The sequence below is a fragment of the Drosophila persimilis genome, unplaced genomic scaffold (assembly GCF_003286085.1).
Source record: "Drosophila persimilis strain 14011-0111.01,24,50 unplaced genomic scaffold, DperRS2 tig00000856-arrow-arrow-pilon, whole genome shotgun sequence".
NCBI lineage: Eukaryota > Metazoa > Arthropoda > Insecta > Diptera > Drosophilidae > Drosophila > Drosophila persimilis.
The window spans coordinates 203,215-229,043 of record NW_020825362.1 but is presented as its reverse complement, the minus strand read 5'-3'; the positions used below and the strand labels follow the sequence as shown (position 1 = coordinate 229,043).

Below are 25,829 nucleotides of genomic sequence, written 5' to 3'. Positions count from 1 at the left end.
AAAAGGAGACTAAAACTGAAAGCCTATGGGGTTGTGCTTATTCTAGGACAGACAGATAGATAGGTAGATAGATAGACAGATGGACGATAAGATGGGTGTGAAAACTGGTAGAGTCAAGCTTCCTCTATCAGTTCCCATAGCCATATTCTGGGAAGCGGAACGGGGAACAGGGAACTAAAAACTAACTAAAAATTGCTGACATCGAACGCTTGAACCACGTTGGAACGCTTGAAGAACAGACCCAGCGGCAGCTAGTCCATGTCATCGTCATCGTCGTCCGATATGGTGTACTTCTTTTGTGCCCGCTTGCGGCGCGTCTGCTTCTTGGATGTTGTGGCCGCACCACTGCTCACGGTCGTCGATGGTTGGGTGGGCGTTGAGGGGGCACTGGCCAGAGATTTGTTCAGTTTCAGCTTCATCTTCACCGCCGCCGCCGATGTGGTGGCAATCTCCTCATCGTCGGAGCCATCGTCCCCACCATCATCGTCATCGTTGTCCGAATTGTCGGAGCCACCACCTCCATTGCCGTGCGCCTCGCCCGTATTGTCGCCGGAGGCCACAGCAGCGGCATCGGCGGCTGCCGTCACCTTTTGCCTGGCGCCCACGAAGATCTTCTGCAGAGCAATCGAGTCCAGATAGATGAGCGAGGCTTCCTCGTTGTAGATCTGGGCATTCTGGCACAGCTGCATAAAGTCCTTCTCCAGCTCATTGAGATCCGCGTACTTGCAGTCCTCGATGCGCTGCAGAATCTTCTTGATGTCCAATGGCCGCTTAATGATATCGTAATAGTCGGGCAGCCGCTGACGCGAAGGCAGCTTCATGAAAGGCTCCGAGAGGGTGCGCCCATCCTGGGTGACCTTGATGACGGCATTCATGATCTTGTGCATCTGCTTTTTGGCGCGCTTGTCCAGATTCTGGCGTCGGCGACGCTTGAGGATGAGCGAATCGTCGTCGGACTCCTCCTTGCGGTTCTTGCGCTTGCGACGCTTTCGCTTGGAATCGTCCTCTTCCTCCTCCTCCTCGAATTCAGCACCCTCGTCGATGGCCTTCAGCCACTCCTTCTCGGTGAGACTGTCCGTGTAGTCCACTTCCTTGCGCTGGCGCGAGCCGCGACCTACAGAAAAAAGCGTCGTACCTGGGTTACAAGAGATTTCCCTTAAAAGCGGGGGGGGCGAAAGAGAGGCTTACCCAGAATGGTGTCTTCATCGTATTGATAGTGGAAACGTTCGACTTCCTCATCGTCCTTGGTCAGCCAGTCGGGCAGCTCGGACTCGTCGATGAGACGCTCCCTGCCCGGATGGATTTCGTCGTCCTCCTTCTTGCGATCGACATCCATGCGCTTGAAAATCTCGACCTCCTCCTCGCTGCGGGCAATCATCATGTTGATCATCTCATCGTCGGGCACCTCGTTCTCCTCCTCCTCCTCGTTGTCGTCCTGATGCAGGATCGTCTGCAGGAACTGCTGCCGCTCGCTGCCCGTCGACTTCTGATCGAACATGCCCGCCTGGATGACCTTCTCGTCCATGTTCAGCTTGTACCTGGCCGCGGCCAGGATGCGCTCCTCCACCGAATTGACCGTCATCAGGCGGAGCACGCGCACCTCGTTGCGCTGCCCAATACGATGGGCACGATCCTGCGCCTGCAGATCCTGATGGGGATTCCAATCCGAATCGAAGATCACCACCGTGTCGGCGGTCTGCAAATTGAGACCCAGGCCACCGGCGCGTGTCGACAGCAAAAAGACAAAGATGTCCGACCCCTTGGCATTGAATTTGCGCAGCAGCTCGCCACGATCCTCCGCCTTGGTGGTGCCGTCCAAGCGCAGATATCCAAACTGGCGCCAGCTGAGATAGTCCTCTATGATGGTCATGCACTGGGTCATCTGACAGAAGAGCAACACCCTGTGGTTGGTGGCCTTCAGCTTTGGTAGGATGCGATCAAGCAGCTCGAATTTTCCCGACACGCGATATAGATCCGGACCTAGAGATCAGTATTTGAGTACAATGAACAATGCTAGCTTTGAGGATTCGTTCTTACCCGAGACGACGCCATGGCCTCCGGTGTGGTCGCAATACTTCTCCTCGATGGCCTGGAACATGAACGGATGGTTGCACAGCTTCCGCAGCTGAACAATTGTGTTCATCAGGGCCTTGGCCCCACCCTTGCCGTGCTTTCCCTTCTCGGAGCCATCGGTGAGCAGGACGCCCTTGCTCTGCATGTGCTTGTAGAGCACACGCTGCAGCGCCGACATGTCGCACTTGATGATGTACTCGACCTTGTCGGGCAGCTGGTGTTCCACCTCCTTCTTGAGGCGTCGCAGCAGGAAGGGGCGCAGCACCTTGTGCAGACGACGAATGATCAGAATGGTCTCCTCCTCGTTCAGCTCGACCTTCTCGCCGGTGGTGGCGAATGGGGCATTGAACCATTGCTCAAAGGTGGAGCAGGACTTGAAGATGGAGGGCAGCAGGAAGTTGAGCAGGGCCCACAGTTCGGGTAGCTTGTTCTGGAGCGGTGTGCCCGTGAGCAGCAGCCGATACGGGGCTATGTAGTGGGTGTTCAGCACCTGGGTGAGCTTGCAGTGATGGTTCTTCATGCGATGTCCCTCGTCGATGATCATGTACTTCCACTGGATCTTCGCCAGCACCGCCTTGTCCTTGATCACGTACTCGTATGTCGTCAGCAGCACATTGAACTTGGTGGCACGCATCTGGTTCTGCAGCAGCCTGCGGCCCTGGGGGCTGCCCTTGTAGCTGACCACGCTCACGGCGGGTGCCCACTTTTCGAACTCGAGCACCCAATTGGGCAGCGTGGACAGCGGCACGATGATCAGGAAGGGACCCATCACCTTCTTGCGGTCCATCAGATAGGTCACGAGGGAAATCGTCTGGATGGTCTTGCCCAGGCCCATCTCATCGGCCAGGATGCCGTTCAGGTTGTTGTTGTAGAGCGAGACGAGCCACTCGAGACCCTTGATCTGGTACTCCTTGAGCTGGCCGTTGACCATGATGGCCGCCTGCTCGTACACCTTCTCGTGTATGGTGTGCGCAATGCTGTAGTAGGTCTGCTCCTCCGTCTTGTACTCGTCGTCCTCCACCTTGGCCTGCGTCATCAGATCCTTGGGACCGTCATCGCCCGGCTGCGGTGGTGCCGCCGACTTGTCGGTGACATCTTCGGTTGACTGCTGCGGCTGCTCCTCCAGCTTTGGCTTGTGGTCCTCGTTGATGCCCATGGAACCCATGGAACCGCCAATGCCGCTGCCATCATCATCATCGTCTATCCAGTCCCAGCCAGGATGCATGCTGAGCCAGCGATACAAATGCTTAAGCATGGGGGCATCGTCGCCGGTAAGCTTTTTGCCGGTGCACGTTTCGATCACATTCACCCGCATGTCGGCCACAATGCTGCTCTCATCGATGCCAATGTACTCGCCGCTCATGAGGAGCTCCTTCTTGTAGAGCTGCAGGCGCTTGCCCTCCTCCTCCTTCTTCTTCATCTGATCGTCCTTGTGCTGTTTGACCATCTGCGTGAGATTGCTGATGTACTCGTCCGTCTGCGAGAGCAGGAAGGCCAGTCGCTTGTCCTTCTTCTGATCGATCAGCTTGCGGTAGCCCTCCTCGTCCTCAGCCATCAGGCGCCGCATGCGCTCCTTCTCGATGCGCTCCTGCTCCTTCTTCTGCTCACGCTCGGCATTCGCATGGTAATTCATCACCGACTTGTTCATCCTCGCCAGCTGAGCCTGAAATGGGAATTATACCAAGGATTAGCCGACATTTTAATGGTCATTCTCGCCCTCTCACTCACCTTATTGTTCCGGTGGAACTCCCTCAGATCCTTGCCGTGCTGTAGCACCGCAGCCAGGAACTCCAGATGCTTCTGCCGCCGCTTCCGCTCGGCCTCCAGTTTCTGTTGCTTTTCCAGCTTCTCGGTGGCCCGTGCCTCCCGAAGACCCTGCCTCTTGGTCCGCTTGTAGAACTTGATGTTCAGCGCCGTCTCCAGGGTGGTGTCCCGTCTGGTGCACTGCACGAACTCCATGCGCAGCTGCCGTTGGAAGTTGAGCACCCGCAGGGCTCTCAGCTCGATGGCCGCTTGAATGCGCAAATCCTCTGACATGGTGGCGGGCAGGCGCTGCAGCTCCTGCATCCGCAGCGAGATTCTGGCCGCAATGCGGTTCTCCCGCTCCTGCAGCAGCGTGATGGGATCCAGACCCACCGGCTTGGCCACGGTTGTCACTCGATTGGGCTTGGGCATCGGCTGATGCTGGCCGGGCGGGGCTCCAGGCCGCGGTGGGCCCCCTGGCTGAGGCACCTGTGCACCGGGTGGCATGCCAGGCGGAGCTGTCCTCTGCTGTGGCTGCTGCTGCTGCTGCATGGGAGATGGTGGAATCAGCGGCTGACCGCCAGCTGGACCCATCGCCAGTGGCTTGCCTCCGTTCGGCAGCTGGTGCTGCAGCTGTTCCGGCGGTGGCTGCTGCTGCTGCTGCGATGGCGGCTGTTGCGGAGGCGGCGGCTGCTGCTGGGGCGGTGGTCCTCCCACCACCGGAGGCTGTGGCGGCAGAGGCTGGCCCTGTTGCATGTGCGGCGGTGGAGGAACCGCCTGCAGTTTCTGGCCGGGCACTGGCTGCCCGTACGGGCTAGTGGCAGGCGGTGTGGAGCATTGCGGCGGCGTTCCTGTGACTGGCGGCGGCTGCTGCTGTTGTTGCTGCTGCTGCTGAGGTGGAACTGGCGGTTGACCTGGATGCTGCTGTTGCTGCTGCTGCGGACCAGGCGGTGGTCCACCAGGCGTGCCCGGTGGCCCAATCGGTGGCCCTGGCGGCGGTTGCTGCTGGGCCGCCTGCAGCGCCTGCTGCATCTGCATGGATATGGGCTTATTCCGCGCCAGCAGCCGGTAGGCAGTGATCTGTGTGCGCAACAGATTGACCTGATTGCCATTCAAATGCTGGTGCTTCGAGGTGGCCCGCATGGCCAGCAGCTGGGAGTAGCGCGGATCCTCCTGCAGTCCCTTCTCCTCCATCGAATCGATGGCCCGCTGCAGGGCGTGCAGATTCTCCTGGCTGGAGCGCTCTGGCGGCGGTGGTCCGCCCGGGGGTCCACCCGGAGAGACTATGCACGGTTGTGTGCCAGGTGCCTGCAAGCAGCACGACGAGAGCATGGATGAGAGAGAGATAGAGAGAGATCTGATATTAGCTATTGTCTCTAGTGACTGAGAGCTGGGGTTCATATCCGCGAGAGCTTTTCCGAATAAATAAAAGTTAAATTCAATTCAAAAGCAAATAAAGGGAAAAAGCTTTAGTCACACAAAACCCGTTCGACTGCCGCTGGCTGCCGGCTGCTGGCCGTTGGATGCTTCCAGTGCCTGATTCACTCGAAGCCAAATCAGAACAGAACAAAACAGAACAGAGCCAGAACGAAGCGCAATCTCTCTAGCAGCAGACACACAATTCAGATAACAGATACAGGCACAATTATAAAGAGACAAACAGACATTAGAGATGGCGGCCAGCAGGGAGCTAATTGAGGAGCTCTACACCTTCATCCATCCGCTGGCAGTGCGAGCGGGAGCAATACTCCTCGAGGGCTACGAGAACGCGGGCAAGGCAGTGTCCCTCAAGGATGGGGAGTTTTACAACGTGGTGACCGCCTATGACAATCAGATAGAGGAGTTCCTCATGGAGCAGATACTGGCCAGCTATCCGGACCACAAGTTCATCGGGGAGGAGGACACGCACAAGAACAACAATGTGACCAAGGAGCTAACGGATGCCCCCACCTGGATCATTGATCCCATCGATGGCACGTCCAATTTCATCAAACAAATTCCCCATGTCTCTGTCTCCATTGGCCTGTCCATCCACAAACAGATCGTGCTGGGAGTGGTCAACAATCCCGCCCAGAAGAAGCTATACACCGCCAAGCTGGGGCAGGGCGCCTTCTGCAATGGCGAGGCCATCCACGTGAGCAGCTGCGAGCATCTAAATTACGCCAATGTGGCCTACGAAGTGTGTCTGCTGCACGCCCCAAAGATCCGCAACAAGCACATCAAGCGCATCTATCACGTGGGATCGCATGCCAGGCGGTAAGTGCCGCACACGACCCAACGGATCTTCCTTTTGCTCATTCATTATTCTCTACATTTGTCCAGCCTTCTGGCCTACTCGGCTGTGGTGGATTCCCTGTGCATGGTCGCTGCCGGCAATCTGGATGCCTTCCACATCGAGGACATGTTCCCCTGGGACTGTGCCGCCGGCTACTTGCTCATCCGGGAGGCTGGCGGTGTGGTAACCCATCCCTATGGCGGCCCCTTTGAGATCATGAAACCAGACCTCATATGTGCTGGCACCGAGTCCCTGCGGGCGGAGATCGAGCAGCTCATACGCAAGGCGGACCAGGAGAAGCATGTGGGGGGTGGCGATAGTGAATGAATATCTTTGTTGGAAAAAGAATAAACTATGCGAAATGTGGCCAATCATCATTCTAGCTCCTCTAATTATCTTTTGCCTTCATCATTCTTCTCTGCTTTGTTCTCTGTAAACAGCTCTTTTTTGCAGAGATAATGTAGGCGGAGCACACAGATCTGCACTGATCTGTTTGCTCCTCCTCCCACTCCCCCTCTGATATATCTGTGGGCAAACTCCGAAAGATGGAATGACATTGACAGCAACTCGGATCTCTGTTTGCGATGGTAATCCATCTTAGTGGCACTTCTGTTTGCTCCCACAATCCATTGACGGTGCAGAACAACTCTATCTTCTATCGCTTATCGTTGCTGCCTTCTCCTTCTTTTGGCAAAAGTTCAAAGTTCTAGTGAATGGAAAAAGCTTCTGGCCGAAGAGCTTTGCAGTTTACATCTGTTCTTGAGCCCACACAACTACGATGGCATTTTAGTTGAACGACAGCAGCCGCCGCAGCCATCACAATGAGTAACCCCCCCGTCAGCGAGACTAAGCTCAAGGAGTACTACGATGTGGCCCTCAAACTGGTGCTAAAGTGCGGACCCCTCATGCAGGAGGGCTACCAGAAGGCGAAGACCGACTTCAAGGTCAAGTCGGACTTTTACGATCTGGTCACCGTGTACGACAAGCAGATTGAGGACATTCTCACCGAGGGACTGAGCGCGGCCTTTCCCGAGTCCCGCATCATTGGCGAGGAAGAGTCGGCGGCCTCGCAGCGGCAGGCGGAACTGACGGATGCCCCCACCTGGATCATAGATCCCATCGATGGCACCACGAACTTCATACACAGAATACCACACTGTTGCATTTCCGTGGGGCTGGCCATCAACAAGGAGCTGGTGGTGGGCGTCATCTACAATCCGCCGGCAAATGAGCTGTTCTCCGCCTGGAAGGGACACGGCGCCTTCCTCAATGGCGAGCCGATAAGCACATCCAAAGTGACGACGGTGAGAGAAAGCTTATATAATGAATGAATATAGAATGGGAATAGCAAGAACCCGCAAACAAGATACACGAAAATCACAAAATAACTGTGCATGCACTACACCTCACCTCACTCCCTCCCTCGCGCGACCTTGATTTACTGGCATTCGCGCGAGAGAGAGAGAGCATTAGCGTTGATTAGCGTCGTTCTCTCACAGCACAAAAGCTCTAAGCTCTCCTCTCAACTCTTTCTCTCTTTGTATCCTATCCTCTCTCTTCCAGATCAACCAAGCCGTGATTGCCTACGAGATCTCTTTGATTCACGCTGCTGCCGTTCGGGACAAGAATATCAAGCGTCTGTACAAGCTGGCCTCCAATGCCACCGGAACGCGCTGCTTCGGCAGCGCCGCCCTGACCCTCTGCTACGTGGCCACCGGCCAGTGTGACGCCTACCATGTGGAGGATCTGAAGCCCTGGGACATAGCTGCCGGTGCTATTATTCTCACGGAAGCCGGGGGCACCGTTTGCCATACGAATGGCGGGAAATTCGATGTGATGAAGCCGGATTGCGTGTGCGCCTCCACGGAGGAGTTGGCCCAGAATGTGATTAGTCTTATCGAGGAGGCCAATCAGATAAAGAGCTACACATTCAAGTAGAGTCCGGCGACACAAAAAAACAAAACATTATATATCGTTTGTAATAAAAATGTAGACTCTTCGAGAGAGCGAGCACAGATTAAAGTAAACATTCAAATAAATAAAACTTTATCATTCCAAGTTTGGACTGGAATTTCTGGGGAAAAGCTCACAAAAAGCTTTGCTACAACAGCTGCTGCGATGGAAAAATTGGTAGTGCCCGCCCGGAAGAGACATGAGTAACCACCAAATCAGTGAAATAAAACTCCAGGAATACTATAAAGTGTCCCTGGAGCTGGTCAAGCAATGTGGTCCCCTGTTCCTGGAGGGTTTTCTGAAGCCCAAAACTGATTACGATGTGAAGTCAGCTTTCTATGACCTGGTCACCGTCTACGACCAACAGATCGAAGCCACTCTCACGGCTGGTCTGCTCAAGGCCTTCCCCGAGTCCCGCATCATTGGCGAAGAAGCGCTGGATGGATCGCTGGATCAAGCCGAGCTAACCGATGACCCCACCTGGATCATAGACCCCATCGATGGAACCAACAATTTCGTACGCAAAATTCCCCACTGTTGCATCTCCGTGGGCCTGGCCATCAACAAGGAGCTGATGGCGGGCATCATCTACAATCCGGCGACCAATGAATTGTACTCATCGCGCAAGGGTCAGGGAGCCTTCTTGAATGGCCAACCCATCAGCGTAGCCTCGAAGGTAGTCACGGTGAGTGGTAGCGACGAAGAGAGTAATAGATAAGAGTAGATCATCCAGTCACTCTGACTAGCGCTCTTATATCTTCTCTTCTGGCAGATCCAACAGGCTGTTGTGGGCTATGAAATGTCGCTAATCGTTGTGGCTAAGGGGCGGGACCAGAACGTGAAGCGTCTCTTCAAGCTGGGATCGAATGCCACTGCGTAAGTCTCTGATCTCGTTTCCCCATATATCCGTACTATCCTATTTATATTTTACTACGAAATGCCCTCCTTGGCAATCAGCATTCGAAGTTTGGGCAGTGCAGCTCTGACGCTCTGCTATATAGCCACCGGACGTTGTGATGCCTATCATGTGGAGAATCTGAAGCCCTGGGATCTGGCCGCTGGGGCCATAATCCTCACCGAAGCGGGTGGCAGGATCTACCACACCAGTGGCGGCAAATTCGAGGTGATGCAACCGGACTGTGTCTGCGCCTGCACCGAAGAGTTGGCCCAGAACGTGATCCAGTTGATAAAGGAGGCCGATCGGATTACGGAATATACGTTCCAGTGAGCATACTGCAATAAAGTGTACACAAAAGATGAGCCCGATGCCTCTCCATTTCTACTGTTCCATAAATGACAGTAGCCTCCAGTTTGAAAAGATCATTCACGACAGATACGAGAGGAAACGAACTTACGGAGGGACGGGGGGTCTGATAAAAACTGGTTTTACAACTGTCTGTGAGATAAAAAGCGAATATTTGTGTACGTACGTACGTACGTTCAACAAACAAATTGAGATAAAACAAGCACTGGGACAGGTGAGATGCCAATTTTGAGTACAAGCTTCGGGCTATCATAAAACTCAATGTAGCCAACGAGAAGCAAACAATCAAAGCTGGGAGACAATTGTGCCTGCTAAATATAATCAAAGCTCCTCCTCCCCATACAACACCACTTCCAGGCAGCCATACAGCCATCCAGCCACCCAGCAACCCAGCCAGGCGGCCTATCGCTTCGTATCGTGCATATCTGATTAGTTGGCAACGCAAGCTGAGCGACGAAGCACCGCCTCGTTTACATCGCAAGATCAGTTACTGAAACAGAGAATGTCGCAGTCGGCAGCAGGATGGCAATCGGATGTTGTGGAAGAGCTGTTCAGCTTCATCTATCCACTGGCCGTTCAGGCGGGTGAGATCCTGATGGAGGGCTACGAGCGCACGAGCAAGAATGTCTCCATTAAGGGGGACTTTTACGATGTGGTCACCGACTACGATAACAAAATCGAGGATTTTCTCATGGAGCAGATACTGGCCAGCTATCCGGATCACAAGTTCATTGGCGAGGAGGAAACAGCAAAGAATAATAATGTTTCCAAGGAGCTAACGGATGTTCCCACCTGGATTATAGATCCGATCGATGGCACATCCAATTTCATTAAACAAATTCCTCATGTCTGTGTCTCCATCGGTTTGTCCATCAACAAACAGATCGTGCTGGGTGTCATTAACAATCCCGCCCAGAAGAAGATCTTCACAGCCAAGCTGGGGCAGGGGGCCTTCTGCAATGGCAAGCCGATCCGTGTGAGCAACTGCGAGAGCATCAAGGATGCCAATGTCGCCTATGAAGTGTCACTGCTGCATGTCCACTCTGTGGCCAACAAGCACATCAAACGGATCTACCATGTGGGACTGAATGCCAGACGGTGAGTGGCAGAGACCCTATTATCCGAATCTCTATACATCTATCTCTCTATCCTCTAGCCTGCTGGCCTACTCCTGTGTGGTGGATGAGCTGTGCATGGTGGCAGCTGGGAATCTAGATGCATTCTACATTGAGGACATGTATCCCTGGGACTGTGCTGCTGGTTCCCTGCTAGTGAGCGAAGCTGGGGGCGTGGTCACTCATCCATTTGGCGGACCTTTCGACATCATGAAGCCAGATCTGATCTGTGCAGGCACAGAGACGTTGCGTAAGGAAATCGAAGATTTGTTGCGCAAGGCCGACCTCGAGGAGTCGGTGGGGGGTGTGGCAGTTAAAAAGTAATTTAAGCATCACATTCCACAATAAATTGTTTGCAACAAAATATCTAAATTGAAAAGCTTGAGCTTCGATACCCATGAAAGCTCGCTGTTGTGTGCGGAGCTTTTGGAGATTGCCGGCGTTTTGCGGAGATAATAAACAATAAAACAATTTTCGCGCCATATACGAGTAGTACATGCGAAGATGTTGATTGCTCTCATCCCGGGGGGAGCGGGGATTCAAAACTTACATTGGGAGGCATTCCGTGTGTCTGATATCCGATGGGCGACATATTCGGTCCCGTCGGCGGCATCTGCATTCCCATGTGCGGACCTTTTGAGAAAACTAAAAATGATTATGCGTGATGGACAACAGAAGAGTGTGTGGCATATCAAGAACATACTCATTCCCTGATGATGTGGCGGCATATGATGCGGAGGTGGGCCCTGTCCTGGTGGTCCATGCTGCATCGGATGTCCGTACGCAGCTGGGTGGCCCGGTGGCGGGGGCCCTTGCATGTGGGGCGGTGCTCCAGGCGGTGGTCCCTGTGGCGGCCCCGGCTGCTGATGCGGGTACGGACTATGTGGCGAGGGTGCTGGGCTCTGTGAGGGTGGTGCCATCGGGCTGGGCGCCTGTGGTGGCGGCATGGGACTGTTCGCCGGCGAGGGCGAGGCCATTTTCACTTCGGGTCTCCTGTGCGGTAGTGCGGGGGTAGTGCGAGGGCGCCGAATATATTACAAAACTAGCTGGTGCACCGACACCTAAAAGTGGAAGCTAAATGCACATTTGTGTGTTATTGCACATTGCATTGTTTGAAACAAATATCAGAATCTTTTAGCCGAGGGATATCTAATCGCATCATTGTTTTTCACTCGCTTTTTTGTCACACTTTTTGCGCAGTCTGTGTTTGACTTTGCACAAATGGTACAAGCCGGTCACATAAACCCCACTTAGTTGCTAGAACTTGTGTCCCACTTGGAATACACTAAACAAATCACCGAATAGCAATATTTTGCCACAATAATATTACCTATTAGCACTATTTTTCACTTTTTTTCAATTTTCTCGAACGACGCGACAGCAAATGGCGGACGTCTCCAGTGTGACCGTTGAAATATACGGTCCGACTCTGAGAAGTATACATAAAAATATACCGTAAATATACTGACGAATTCAAGTTATATTTTACATATTCCTCGTTTTTGATTTTCCGTTGAATAATGCTGCCTAACTAAAACCTTTAGCCATGCCCACATAATTTAATACAATTTATGAATCAATATTCTACCCGACTGGTTTATTTTAACTACTTGCTTTTATTGCATTTTGCGTAAAAAAAGGTTTTAGCGAAAATGGTCAAGCAAATTAAACGTAATAAAACGTAAGAGAAAAATCGTCCCAATTGCTCAATTTCTTTATTCCGTTGAATAATGCTGCCGAACTAAAAACTTTAACCATTTCCACATAATTTTATACGATTTATAAATCAATCTTCTACCTGACTGCTTTATTTTAAGCACTTGCTTTTATTGCATTTTGCGTAAAAAAGGTTTTAGCGAAAATGGTCAAATAAATTATAAGCAATAAAACGTAAGAGAAAAATCGTTCCGATTGCTCAATTTCCTTATTCCGTTGAATAATGCTGCCCAACAAAAACCTTTAGCTTTGCCCATATAATTTCAGGCCATTAATGAATAAATTTTCTACAAGATTGGCTAGTTTTTAGTGCTCCCATTTATTGTATTTTGAGCAGCAAGGTTTAAACAAAAAAGGTCAACAAAAAAACAGTGGCAACGTAAGTGAATGTGGAATGCGCCGTAAGTGAGTGTGAACTGTCACGTCAGCCGGAGTTTGGGCGCAGGTATACCCTATTTCGTTGATATATATGAAGAAACCGTTTTTCCAAGCTGTTTTAAAATGTAATTAATAAAGGCCTTGTTTTAGATTGCATTTTGTTGGTCTATTCGTGCATTTGATTAGTTATTTGTATATAAAACCTGATTGTTTGAAATTGAATGCGCGACAAGGACTTAAAGCTATCCATTGGAATAAATGACGCACGGAAGCCCGATCTGAGATAGCGAAAATTGAAAAAACCAGCGTATGGATATATCTTTCTATATCCTTTGTTCTTAAATATACCTTTACAAAATTAGTTCTGCAATGTAAAAATGCAAAAAAAAAAATATATATATATATATATACTATATATCAAATAAATTACAAACATACAAAATATGCAATTTTGTATTTTATTATTTATTAATATATCATTTTTAGAACTTCAATATCACTGTAAATTACAATAATTTTTATAGCTGTGAACGTATGACACGTCATGTTCACGGTGAATGCCATAACCTAAACCATTTGGAGGGGTGTCAACTCTGCTAGCCGGCAAGAAATAGTTCTTTCACAGCAGTCACAGTCGCAGTCACAGTTACAGTTTGTGATAGTTTTGCAATTTAAAAATGAATACAAATATATGTTCATCTCAAATAAATTATAACCGTAGAAAATATGCTATTTTTTATTTATTATTATTAATTAGCACATAATTATTAAAACTGTCAATATGTTCAGTTATAATTGAAAGAACTTCACTGCCATTTAATAATATTTTTATAAACTCACTGTGAACGTATGCCATGACACGTCATGTTCACGTAAACAGTGAATACCAAAACCTGAACCATTCTGACAAAAAAGTGAAAACAAGATTATTTCGTATATTTTTTATATTTAATTGTAGAATAAATACAATTATTTAGGTTAAACATTTAAGCATTTAGAGGCAGCGCCAGCACTAGATAAAGTTGATCTTTAATCATGGGTAAGCACAGACCACACAGGACAGCAACAGAGAATCACCATCCCCAAAAAATCTGGGGGCCGGTGACGATGAGTCGTCCGTTCGTCTTCATGTCGTAGAAAATAAAAATTGTTGTTTGCTGTTGTTGTTTGCAGGTGGGGTGCTAAGCTACTTTCGCGGACTGCTTGGCTCCAGGGAGATGCGCATACTGATACTGGGGCTGGACGGCGCTGGCAAGACGACCATCCTCTACAGACTGCAGGTGGGCGAAGTGGTGACAACGATACCCACGATTGGCTTCAACGTTGAGCAGGTTACATACAAGAACCTCAAGTTCCAGGTCTGGGACCTGGGCGGACAGACAAGTATTAGGTGAGTATGCGCCAGCCGAAAGATAAAACACAGACGAGTGGAAACGGAGATAAAACCACGTGATTGTTATTGGTATTTTCAGACCGTATTGGCGTTGCTATTATAGCAACACGGATGCCATTATCTATGTGGTGGACTCGGCGGACCGTGATCGGATTGGCATTTCTAAGGACGAGCTGCTGTATATGCTGCGGGAGGAGGAGCTGGCCGGAGCGATACTCGTTGTCCTGGCCAACAAACAGGACATGGAGGGCTGCATGACCGTGGCCGAGGTGCATCATGCGTTAGGGCTAGAGAACCTTAAAAATCGCACATTTCAAATATTCAAAACATCCGCCACCAAAGGCGAAGGCCTCGACCAGGCCATGGACTGGCTATCCAACACTCTGCAGAGTCGTAAATAGTTCTCGTAACGCAAGTCAATCCTCAGCCCCTTAGCCGCCACCTATCAGCCCTACCCCTGTGTAAAAATATTTATCCAAAGCGTCGCCAGCTAAGGATTCGTCTACAGCTTTTTTTTCAAACTTGCAAATTGCACAGAGAAATCCAAGAAACGAAACGAAAGAACTTTGTAATAACTTCTAGTAATATAATTATTAAATTATAGGATTAAACAAACCACAAATTTACCATTCGGCCAGTCCAAATCTCAGCACACGCTTCTCCTGTGTGTCCAGCTCCATGCGTACCTTCTGTCTCATGTAAAAGATGGGACAGTCGCGGTTCGAGCAGATTACCTCCTCGTGCAACGATCCCTGGCAGCGCTGGCATTCAGTCCACAGGCGGGCAAAGGTCTCCTCGAGCCCTCGCTTGGCACCCACCTCCTTCTGGTATAGCTCACTCATCCGTGGCTCACAGTGCGGGCACAGGCACGCCTTCTCATAGCCCTTGGGCATCAGCGTTTTACAGCCCAGGCAGGCTGACTTTTTGGTCATGAATCCGGCCAGGCCGCCCACCTTGGACGTGACCACAGTGCGGGTGCGTGTGTGCTCTCCCTTGAGGAGTATGGACTCTGCTTTCTCCCCTAGGATCGGCTCGAATATTCTCAGCAGCGGCTTGGACAGCTGCTGCTCCAAATAATAAGTGGCATCGATGGGCACACTGTTCTCTAGGACATACAACGGATCTTCGGCCTTTGCATAGGCCGGCGTGTTCTTGGCCGCCGCACAGATCACATAGGGAACGCGGTCTCCCAGCTTCGGGGCTGTGCCCGGATCGCGTTTCTTCATCTTGGCGGCCAGCTCCACGTGCGCCTGCTTTGCCGCATAGTCAGTCTTGGCCAGCTCCTTGGTGATAACCAGCTGGGAGATGTCAATGCGATTGCAGAGCAGATCCGCAATCACCTGCTTGGCATAGGTGACGGCTCCGTCGGGGTCTCGCTCAATGAGCAGCTTCTGTAGACAGGAGTTCATCAGGTTGGCCACCAGCGGAGAGTTGTCGCGCCGCACCGTCTCGATTCCCTTGCAGTCCATTTTGTCGTAGGCCTCCGGCCGGGTGAAGTACAATCCTGCGTAGCGCTTCTTGTTGATCAGCAGGTAGGGATAGTAGACCTTCTCGAATTCCAGCTTTATCGGATGGACAAACTTGGCGCTTACCAGCTCGGCCGCCTCCCTGCCCAGCTCCATGCTCCGCTCCAGAGTCTTGACGCCGAAATTCACCATCACAGAGTCCGTGTCGCCGTAGATGACAACGGCATCGTTCTCGTATCCATTTTCCCGGGTGTAGTGAGATTCCACCTCGTTCTTGGTCAGTTCTATCATGGTTCTGCCGTAGGCTGTGACGCTCCCAGAGATCTCAAGGCATGGCAGCTTGCCCACTTGGGCCCCGGTGAAACCGTACACAGAGTTGGCTGAGATTTTCAGTGCTAATTGGCGGCCATCGAGGACCTTGCGCTTGAATGGGTCTGTCTCCACTTTCAGATCATTCTTGGCACGCTTTCGGGCAGCCAGCAGGGATTCCAGGATCTCTGGTAGCAGACCTCGTCGCACCTCCGACTTGACAAAGTAATTGTTGGCCGGCGTACGTACCACTTGCTCATCCTGCAGGCCATCCTTCTCCCTGAGCTTCTCCCGGCTTCCCCCCAGCACCAAGGTGGTGTAACAGAGATTGTGGGCCATCATTATGCTGGGGTACAGCGAGGCGAAATCCAACGTGGATATGGGATCTGCGTAGTAGCCACGCTTCGGTTCGATTACCGTGGCTCCCTCGTACTGCTCGTCCGATCCCTGGGGCGTGTACGAGGGCATTATGTAGCCCTTGGTCTTGGCCTTGCGCAACAGCTGGCTGAGCACTTTGATCTGCTGCCCGCGGGTGAGCAGGCACTCCAGGGAGACGCCCGTTACCCTGGCCATCTCCATGTAGTTGACTATCGCCATGAGCTTCTCCAGCAGGCGGAGTGGCAAATACGCATCCTTGAGGCAGTACATGGCCAGGCGGCGCCGTGTCTGCTCGTCCCCGTTCTGCAGGTCCGTGATAATGCTGTGGTGCACATCCTCCTTCTGCTCCTGCAGGAAGTGATAGCTCACGGCGTTAAGGGTGTACGAACGGAGTTTATATTCCCGCAGCAGGACAAATAGCAAATCGAAGGGCACGCGGCCCTCGAAGTTCACATACTGGTTCTCGCGGCGACCCATTTGCTTGGACTGCAGCACCTGCTCCTTGATCACGGATCGTATGTTCTTAATCCTGCCCAGATACTCGAAATTCTTCACCTTCAGGTGGGCTGCCCTATTGATCAGATAGGGTATGTCAAAGTTGTTAATGTTGTAGCCGGTGAGAATGTCCGGATCCACCTCGCGCACAAACGCGGACCACTTGTCCAGCATCTGGGTCTCCTTGTCGTGGCACAGCACCTGGCTGCCAATGATCGGAGCGCACACATTCAGTGTGAAGACATTGCGGATGAAGGGCTCTGGTTCGCCCTGCCGGATTACCATGTTGGCGATCTGTATTACTGGATCCATTTTGGCCTCGGGGAAGATGCCCTTTCGGCCAGCGCATTCAATGTCAAAGGACAAGATGCGGAAGGGGGCTACCTTGGACCATTCCCCCTCGGGTTCGTGGGAGATGAACCTGTCAAAGGCCACATCCACCTCAATCTGACAGCGGGATTCAGGCAGCGGCTTGCTGTTACCACTCCTCAGCCGCCAATGGCCCTGGGGCAGCTCGATCCAGTTGCAGCCAACAACGCCAGTATCCACCATGAAGCGTATGTCAAAGTCGATGTTATTCTCGAAGGCGCGGCAGTCTTGGAAATCGATTTCGGCCATGATCACCTCCTTCTTGAGCAGGCGCGAGGCGGCGGCCACAAACCGTGGCAGAGTCACTGTAATCTTGATGTACCGCTGCTTCTGGTCTCCGTTGTAGCCATGGATGTTGAGCTTCTCCACCAGTTCCACCATCAGCACTGCCTCTTGGACATTGTCCTTGTTGTTGCGTATATCGGCTATGGTCTTCTGATCTAGCGACTTTTGCAGCTTCTCGCAGTGATATTCCTCGAATTTCGTTGGGGCTTCTATGTAGAAGTACGGACAAAAGCCGTGCACATGGCAGCACACGGAGTTGCCCTGCATGGTGACACCGAACATGCGCACCACCGGCACGGGTCCCAGCTGGGCTCCGGGCATGCCGGGCAGCGGCTGGCCCATATAGTTCTCCACATCCAATTGCTGGAACTCCAAGTTGTCTTTGCTGGGATCCAGTTTGGGAGGTGCTGGCCGTGACCACCGCTCGCTTGTCTGTTGATTCTCGGGTCCCTCGCCAAGGAGTAGAGTCTGGTCTAGCTCTTCGCTGTTCTCAAAGGCCGCCAGCTCGGCCTCGAAGTCCATTTCCTCATCTTCGTCGGGATTTCTGGGGCCCAAAGAGAAGGTTTACTGTGCATTTCACCACCTCGCAATTACGCTCACTCTCACCTGGGCTTCTTGGCCTGGCCATTGGTGTTGCTATTAAATTTACGCTTGGCGTCCATCATAAATGGTCTATGTGAATAAATAAATGAATAAACTCATGGACTCATGGAACGGCAGATTGATGCCAAAAAATAAGGCGGGCTTTAAGCACTGCCAAACAGTGCTGGGAAACGGCCAATTGTTGGCAGTTCTTCGTAACACTCAGCATACCCTAGGAAAAGGATATTTTATAATTGAGGAAATGTTTGTCATCTTAGACTCATGAATGCAGTAACTAGTCGTTTCTAGCTGCGGTTAGACCAAGATAGCTAGCAATAATAAACCGAATATCAAAATCAAGGAATATGATTAATCCATTGTAGACCAGTGCCTATTAATATATACTTCAAGAAGATGAAGAAAATTTAAGAATCTTAGCGTAGTCCAGCTGAAAGTAAATATGATAGGATAGGGATAGGATGGAATTCCGCGGTTTAACTAAATTTGTTATCAAGTTTAAATTAAGAGGTTTCTAAGTTCGTTTTTTCATCGGTATATTTACAGTGTATTCTGAAAATGAGACGGTATATTTTGGTATATTTCTGAGCGTCTGGATAACGGAGGTTTCTCACACTGGCGCTTCCATGGGGCTCATATGAAAAAAAGGTCAACCATTTTTGAAACTACATAATGTAGTTCATATGCAGCAAATGTGAATTAAGTGTGTAGCTGTTGTTAAACCGCATATCAAAACCGAGGATGGCATGAATACAAATAATTCGTCAGTATAGTTACGGTATATTTTTACACTGGGACCGTATATTTTGGTATATTTCTGAGGGTCACACCGTATATCTTATCGATAAGTCCGCGGTCACACTGGATGTAAAACGCATTAAATTAATAGCCCCCCTCCCCCCGATAGCCGTGTAAATAAATAAATTTAGCTTCGCGTGTGGTCCTATGTCCTATGCGAGGTTCGTATTAGGAAAAAAAAGCGGCTGCTGCAGGAGTAACTGAAATGACAAGGTGGCAGTGAGCGTGAACTACCTGTCCGACCCGACCGACCATCGCCTGGTGGGGGTGTCGTCTCTTCTCTCCTCTCTCTGCCGACTGTCTCTCTCTCGCACGCGTTGCATTGGAAGGAGGGGGATGGTTAATGTTACGAACGTCGTATCGAAGTGAATCACATTTTGAGCAATAATCGCAAATCATGTACCAAAGCGCCTGCAATGCGGCCACAACTGGCTCTTGTGTCCCTGGAGCAGGCAATCAGGCCGATAACGAACGGCAGTCGGCATTGATTGCCCAGCAACCACCCACCGCCCCAGTGGAGCCCGATTACAGTGGCTTCGATATCGTTAAGGCCACCCAGTACGGCGCCATAGCCAGGGTCCGGGAGCTGGTCGAGTCTGGCTGGGATGTGAACCAGCCGGATAGCGAGACGGTCACTCTCCTCCATTGGGCGGCGATCAACAATCGACGAGATATCATCAGGTACTTCCTGGAGAAGGGCGCCACCGTTGATGCCGTTGGGGGTGAGCTGAATGCCACGCCCCTGCACTGGGCTACCAGACAGGGCCATCTGGGTGCCGTAGTCCTGCTCATGGCCGCCGGGGCCGATCCACGGATCCGGGATGCGGAGGGCTGCTCCTGCATACACATTGCAGCTCAGTTCGCCCACACCGCTCTGGTGGCGTACTTCATAGCCAAGGGGGTGGATCCAGATCTACAGGATCGGGGAGGAATGACGGCTCTCATGTGGGCAGCATGGAAGGTGAGTGGATTGGATTCTCTGGCATTCCCTTCATCTGACCTTTGACCCACTTTCAATCATTCAGGTCTGCGCCCTGGATCCCGTGCGCCTGCTGCTCACCCTTGGAGCCAATCCCGCCATGGTTGACTACACGCATGGCAACACGGCCTTGCATTGGGCCATCCTGGCACGCAATGCCACCGCCATTTCCACACTGGTGCTCAAGTCGAAGGCCTCACTGGACGTGCCCAATATGCGGGGAGAGACGCCGCTCACGATGCTCGAGTCTCAGACGGGCGCCATCTGGATCGGGGCCAAGGTAATGGATCGCGTGCGAGAGGCGGCGCTCACCTCACAGCAGCGACGCTCGCTGGTGTCCAAGCTGCGGCACGACAAACGCTTGCGATGGTGGTCAATGGTGGCCTGCCCCTTTACCGCCTTCTATCTGGCAGGGATCGTGTTCACCCTGAACACGCTGTATATCATTAAGTTTTTCCTGCTCGGCTGCTTGTACGGCATATTCCACACGATTGGCAAGACCCTCTTCGATGAGCACCTGATGGCTCTGCTCCCGTTGAGCGTTTACCTGGCCACCAAGGCGTGGTTCTATGTCACCTGGCTGATGTATATCGATGATGCTGTCTCCCTAACGGCCACTGTATGCTTCCTCATCTGTTCCCTGATATTGTGGGTGTGCTTCCTAAAGTCGTGGAAGGGAGATCCGGGCATCATCCGACCAACCAGGGAACAGCGATTCAAGGTGAGAGCTCTGAAATATGTCCCCATTTCCTATTCTCCTTTACACCTTTACTCTTGGAACTCTTTTAGACCATCATTGAGCTATCGGAACGGGGTGGCATTGGTTTTGAGCCCGCCTCCTTTTGCTCCGGCTGCCTGGTGAGGCGACCCATACGCTCCAAGCACTGTTCGGTATGCGATCGATGTGTGGCAAGGTTCGATCATCATTGCCCCTGGGTGGGCAACTGCATTGGGCTGAAGAATCACAGCTACTTCATGGGATTCCTTTGGATGCTCCTGATCATGTGCGTCTGGATGCTGTATGGCGGCTCCAAGTACTACGTGAATCAGTGCAATGTGCACTTTGATGGTGAGTCAACAGTCAGCCATCTCTTCCGATTAAACCATTACGATCATTGCAGACTTCCTTGGGGCGATGCGGGCCATTGGCAACTGCAATGCCTGGGTGGGCTGGGTGATGGGCAATGCCCTGCTCCACATGTCCTGGGTGATTCTACTGACCATTTGCCAGACATATCAGGTGATTTGCTTGGGCATGACCACCAATGAGCGGATGAATCGGGGTCGCTATCGTCACTTCCAGGCCAAGGGCGGACACAGCCCGTTCACGCGCGGCCCCATACAGAATCTAATTGACTTTTTGGAGTGCAGCTGCTTTGGCCTGGTGCAGCCGAAGCGTGTGGACTGGATGAACTACTACGACTATGATGCCCATGTGCATCAGACCATCGAGAAGGAGCCGCTGCTCAGCGTTGACTGCCCGGACGGGATGGGTGGGGATCATCAGTATGTGTAGGATAAGTCCTATCGGGATGCGAAGACGCTTCAAATGCCCATAGCGCATGTCTAACAACGGAATTGCTTTCGAAAACAAACAGCAACAGCTTCTTCTCTCCCCAATCCCCAAACTCCATCCCCATTCCCATCCCCATCCCGTATGATTTCCGGAAAACCCTTGTGATTGGTACGCTCTGCTGCAAACTATACAACAAAAAATAGAACCAATGATTCACAAATGAATTCTACAAACAAAACCAGAAGACAGACAGAAGCGTCATTGCCGACCGATATCGGATATTGGATGGACGAGAGTGGTTTATGGGGGGAGTGCCCCACCCCCCACATACATACGTACATATTAATGAATGTATTACTGTAATTACTCTGTACATTTCTGCATATTAATTCTGCATCTTACACACAAACTACACTTCGATAATAAGCTGAAAGTAATACGCGAACCGACACGGATTTTGTCCCTCTCAAGTATTTGTAATACCAAAAAAAAAACAAACAAAACACAGAACAGAAACAGAAATGCAAGCAAACAAAAGAAAACGTATGAAAAGAAACACCGAACAAATGCAATACCTAATCTAATACATAAATGCAAAACGAATCAAAACAGAATATTGTTTTAAGCGTGCAATATGCAAGATTCCAATTCAAATCATACGATATTGACAAATTTGTAAAGCGCACACCACACCACAAAAAACAAAAACAAAAAGAGAACACCAAAAGAACTTTATACGAGTAGATATCTCAAGCAAGCAAAAAAACAAAAAGAAAAATAGGTAAACAAAAATCCATTTGTATTCTCTCTGAGGCTGAAACCTGTGCGAAGTTTCCCTCTCTGGGGGGGGGAGTGGAGTCTTAAATTATTAGGAAAATGTAAAGTTTTAGTCCAAAGTGTAATTTATTTGGGTATTTGTATTTTGGTTCGATTGGGGGACTGCAACAGCGGACAGGCTCTCTAGATTTTGTGGAAACTTCGCATATGGGAAGGCTACCACCACCACAAAAGTTTACAATCAATCGATGACTCCCAAGGCCCCTAGCATACTTGGATAACAAATTCTAAATGCGATCCAATTCTAATAAAATAATGCACTAGTCTAGTCAGAAAATCATTTAAGTGAATTTTTTAAGTGCAACAGCAGCCACAAAATCGATACAAAATATTGCGTATATACCAATATCTATATATATATATATGTAGCTATGAAATTAAATATTTATATTTCTAATGTATGCAACTCTTACACGGGGAAAAAGATGAATTTCAGCAACCTGAGAACACGCAAAAATAACGATCTGTTTCGCAACACGTTACTTAAATGCATTTAAAATTAATTCAAACGATATCTACAGCAGCAAATCTATTGTTGAATCCTTCAAACAAACAAAAACATTTTCAACTATTGTATGTACTAGAAAATATTGGTATAGAAAAACACAATAACTTTTTCAATGTATTTTATATTTGAGATTATACAAAACGACGATGACGAGGACGACGACGACGTCGACGACGTCGATGATGATCAAACGATCAGAAGATGATGATGGAGCGCCGATCACAGTGCGATTTGCTATGAAAGTTATTTGTTTAGAATTGATTTTTGTATATGCTTCGCGCTCGTTTGGTAAAAGCTTTGAAAAGACTACAAATAAGAAAAAACAAGTACAGTACTAACATCAAGCCCCAACCTCAAGGCGCATTAATAATCGAGTTAAGTGCTTTCTGGCCTCAATTAATGGCCAAAATCAAAGCCCCATTGCCTACATCTTTAGTTTAGCGGCTAAGTTCAAGACAAATATATACATATACATATATACAAGAATAAAACGAGATATATATACACTATATATCTTTATATACATATATAAATGTGAATGTATTAAATAGTGTGTAGACCGATGAAAATTGTGAGCCCGACGAGGTGTCTGTATGTATGTATGTGTAACAATGTGCGTTAAAAACAAATTTAAATAATATTAAACTTTATTCCGTATTCGAACAACAAAAAACATGGAAATTCTAAAAAAAAAAAACAAACAATGACGGATGTGTTGATCTTCTAACTTCTGGAAACGGAGGGATTTGGGGGATCGAATCCCATAGGGTACATTATCTGCTTGAGATTCACAGCTTTTCGCGATTGTAATTTATCCTATAATCTTGGTTACAATCAGCACTTCCTCTATAGAGACTTCCCATGGAAAATCTACATAATTCTCAAGCAGTAGGTAGACTATCAATATTCTCATTATCTGAATTCAGAAATTCTACATGAAAATGTATTGATGAAGAAAATAAACAATGAGAAAAAACAATTCAATTCAAGGTTCTACTCTTGTGATGCATAATCCATCCGCTATTAGCTATAGGATGCCGCTTCTATTAGCTTAAGAGATGACAGCGAGAGAGATGAGTCGAATTTTTATAGCTGGTACTCGAAGAATAGGGGTACTTTCGATTTGTGTTGAAAGTGGATGTGTGTAACACCCAGAAGGGAGTGTTTCCGACCCCATAGCGTGTGCACTATATATTTCTGATCAGCATAAATAGCCGAGTCAATAACAGTCCTGTAGTATCACACCGTTACAAGGGTATTTCAATATTTCGCCCCGCCCACAAAATATAGCATCCACAACTTTAAAGATACAAGAAATCATAGAGAATGACCATATCTACCTGTTTGCCGAATCTTGATCGGATCGGATCAGTATTATAGCCAGAAGGAACAAATGATATCTCCGTGGCGACGCAACGCCTTCCACACTCATTCCTCCTTACTCATTCCCTCTCTGGCGGAAGGGAGCGACATAAAATGGATGATGTTGGTGTGAGAAATGAAATAGAAAGAGACAGATGTAAGCAAGAAATATAAGGAAAAATTAAAAACATCAAATATAGTATGTGAAAATCTCCCGTTTCAGAAAGGGCGATACCAAACGACATGAGTTATGTATATAGTATAAAATACATCGATCATGGGCTCACAAATGTACTGACTGAGTACCGGGTAGAAAGTAGAGCCGCAGCGCTTTCCACGGCTCACAACGTTCCCGTTCGTGAATCTAGAAAAATAAAACTCTGATAAGATTGGGTTTTAATTTGTTTTTTATTGTTTTGATGACATAATATTCTGTAGATTTTAAATTTGTTTAATTTTTTGTTTTGTTTTTTTTTTGTTTTTTGTTGTCGACATTGATGCATTTATAGGCTCATTTTTTAAAAATAGAATTTCTTGTCCCTTTTTATGATAAATTAAGTTGACTGGTGGTTTTATCTTTTTGTTTTGTGTGATTTTTGCTTGAATTATGTTTATTAAAAGTAAAACATTTAAATATATATGTATATGCAGTTATTAAAACACACACATTATCGATCGCATTTTACACTTAGATTTCGTGATTAGCTGAATCCGTTCTTACATCCATCGTATCGTTAAATTTTAGCATTTTAGCAGGTGTAAATGATATACAATATATAGTTATTCTTGCTTTATGTATACATAAAAAAATTACTTGCTTCGATTGCAAAACAATATATGAGAATATCGCGCGTTTGCAACGTGCCAAATTTTGTATATATGTATGTATTTTGCTTTCATTCATTATTATTTTACCTTTTAGTTTTATAGCAAATTAAAAAAAAAAACACAAAGGCCTATGCACTAAAGAAAAAAATTGTTGGGTTAGTTTTGGGAAATATATAAGGATATAGATAGATAGATAATAGATAGATAGATATAGTATATGCGTATAGAGAAGAGAACGTTGAAGGAAGAGTCTCGTCCTGGACTGTGGTCTGTGTGGGTGTCTGTTTCTGGATAATGTCTGGGGGATAGCAATAGCGTCTTTTGTCTATATATATAATATATGTATCAGGTGGGATTTCGGCGTGGCCAGCTTGAGCTCAATATATATATATGCTATATACTATATATACATATATATATGTATGTATGATTTGTATTTGGTCGGAGTAGAAAGAAGCTTTAGGTATTTCATATTCCATTGTTTTGCACACAGAGAAAGTAGAGGAGTTAGGACCGAAAAGTTGGTTAAAAGTATATATTGCAATGCGTTTCATAAGCGCACTTGATAAGAGAGGGAGAGGGGGGGAAAATGGAGGAAAAAATCTAACATAAAGTGGTTAAAATATATATATATATACTCGTATGTGTAATCATTTAAGCCTAGAAAAAGTGTTGCAAACTGAGCTTGGGCGTGGCACAAAGACAGGAATTTGATTTTACATCAAGATTTTGATAGAAAAGAATTCACAATTCACGGAAAGAGGGATCATGTTCGAAAAATATCATCATATATAATGGAAATTCCCGATTTTGTGCCACAGAAAAGCGCAATTCGTATGTTTCGGTTAACTACGGTCGCGCCGCAGACTTTTTAGATGCCTTACAGATCTCAGATATCATTATCTTATCCCCTTTTCCCCTCCAGCACTGCAACTAAAACTCGTTTATACGTGGGCCCCCAACAACCGTCAACCGCCAACCACCAACCGCCAGCCAGAGACATTTCAGGAAACCAGCCTCTGAATCAGAACCATCATCCATAAAGCCATCTCCGATCGACCACCAACTCCTACCATTTGGCGTGCGGCAGGAAGCGCAGCGGGGGAGGTCCACGCATAAACGATCTATCAATAAATATACCAAATATTTATACATTATACATGCCTTAGTGCCTACGAACGCATGTGTA

At 48.8% G+C, this 25,829-nt stretch overlaps 8 protein-coding genes across 9 annotated transcripts; 6 read left to right on the top strand and 2 right to left on the bottom strand.

The window, feature by feature from the left end:
- Positions 1-39: 39 nt before the first annotated feature.
- On the bottom strand, positions 40-11,808 carry LOC6601867 (ATP-dependent helicase brm). Of its 2 annotated transcripts, none has more exons than XM_002026880.2 (7): positions 11,754-11,808; positions 11,127-11,497; positions 10,974-11,068; positions 3,802-5,124; positions 2,038-3,736; positions 1,189-1,980; positions 40-1,114 (listed from the first exon to the last, which is right to left on the bottom strand). In XM_002026880.2, the coding sequence occupies exons 2-7, from the start codon at positions 11,398-11,400 to the stop codon at positions 252-254; spliced, it is 5,046 nt and encodes a 1,681-aa protein (XP_002026916.2). In that variant the 5' UTR covers positions 11,401-11,497; positions 11,754-11,808; the 3' UTR covers positions 40-251. The 2 variants fall into 2 exon arrangements, with proteins under 2 accessions (XP_002026916.2, XP_026849345.1); XM_026993544.1 differs by having other exon boundaries at positions 10,974-11,056.
- Positions 5,364-6,473, top strand: LOC6601871 (inositol monophosphatase 1). Its single transcript, XM_002026884.2, has 2 exons — positions 5,364-6,072; positions 6,139-6,473. The coding sequence occupies exons 1-2, from the start codon at positions 5,489-5,491 to the stop codon at positions 6,416-6,418; spliced, it is 864 nt and encodes a 287-aa protein (XP_002026920.1). The 5' UTR covers positions 5,364-5,488; the 3' UTR covers positions 6,419-6,473.
- Positions 6,879-8,118, top strand: LOC6601870 (inositol monophosphatase 2). The gene is made up of 2 exons (XM_026993545.1): positions 6,879-7,395; positions 7,655-8,118. The coding sequence occupies exons 1-2, from the start codon at positions 6,913-6,915 to the stop codon at positions 8,027-8,029; spliced, it is 858 nt and encodes a 285-aa protein (XP_026849346.1). The 5' UTR covers positions 6,879-6,912; the 3' UTR covers positions 8,030-8,118.
- LOC6601869 (inositol monophosphatase ttx-7) lies at positions 8,229-9,304 on the top strand. Its single transcript, XM_002026882.2, has 3 exons — positions 8,229-8,729; positions 8,817-8,920; positions 9,002-9,304. The coding sequence occupies exons 1-3, from the start codon at positions 8,244-8,246 to the stop codon at positions 9,270-9,272; spliced, it is 861 nt and encodes a 286-aa protein (XP_002026918.1). The 5' UTR covers positions 8,229-8,243; the 3' UTR covers positions 9,273-9,304.
- On the top strand, positions 9,614-10,795 carry LOC6601868 (inositol monophosphatase 2). Its single transcript, XM_002026881.2, has 2 exons — positions 9,614-10,406; positions 10,465-10,795. Exons 1-2 carry the CDS (start codon positions 9,811-9,813, stop codon positions 10,745-10,747), a joined length of 879 nt encoding a protein of 292 aa, XP_002026917.2. The 5' UTR covers positions 9,614-9,810; the 3' UTR covers positions 10,748-10,795.
- Positions 11,809-13,481: 1,673 nt separating the features above from the next.
- LOC6601866 (ADP-ribosylation factor-like protein 1) lies at positions 13,482-14,536 on the top strand. Its single transcript, XM_002026879.2, has 3 exons — positions 13,482-13,556; positions 13,691-13,907; positions 13,990-14,536. The coding sequence occupies exons 1-3, from the start codon at positions 13,553-13,555 to the stop codon at positions 14,309-14,311; spliced, it is 543 nt and encodes a 180-aa protein (XP_002026915.1). The 5' UTR covers positions 13,482-13,552; the 3' UTR covers positions 14,312-14,536.
- On the bottom strand, positions 14,476-17,907 carry LOC6601864 (DNA polymerase delta catalytic subunit). The gene is made up of 2 exons (XM_002026877.2): positions 17,819-17,907; positions 14,476-17,756 (listed from the first exon to the last, which is right to left on the bottom strand). The coding sequence occupies exons 1-2, from the start codon at positions 17,875-17,877 to the stop codon at positions 14,534-14,536; spliced, it is 3,282 nt and encodes a 1,093-aa protein (XP_002026913.2). The 5' UTR covers positions 17,878-17,907; the 3' UTR covers positions 14,476-14,533.
- Positions 17,908-18,705: 798 nt separating this feature from the next.
- Positions 18,706-23,064, top strand: LOC6601863 (palmitoyltransferase Hip14). Its single transcript, XM_002026876.2, has 4 exons — positions 18,706-19,571; positions 19,636-20,310; positions 20,379-20,658; positions 20,711-23,064. Exons 1-4 carry the CDS (start codon positions 19,008-19,010, stop codon positions 21,103-21,105), a joined length of 1,914 nt encoding a protein of 637 aa, XP_002026912.1. The 5' UTR covers positions 18,706-19,007; the 3' UTR covers positions 21,106-23,064.
- The last annotated feature ends 2,765 nt before the right edge of the window (positions 23,065-25,829 follow it).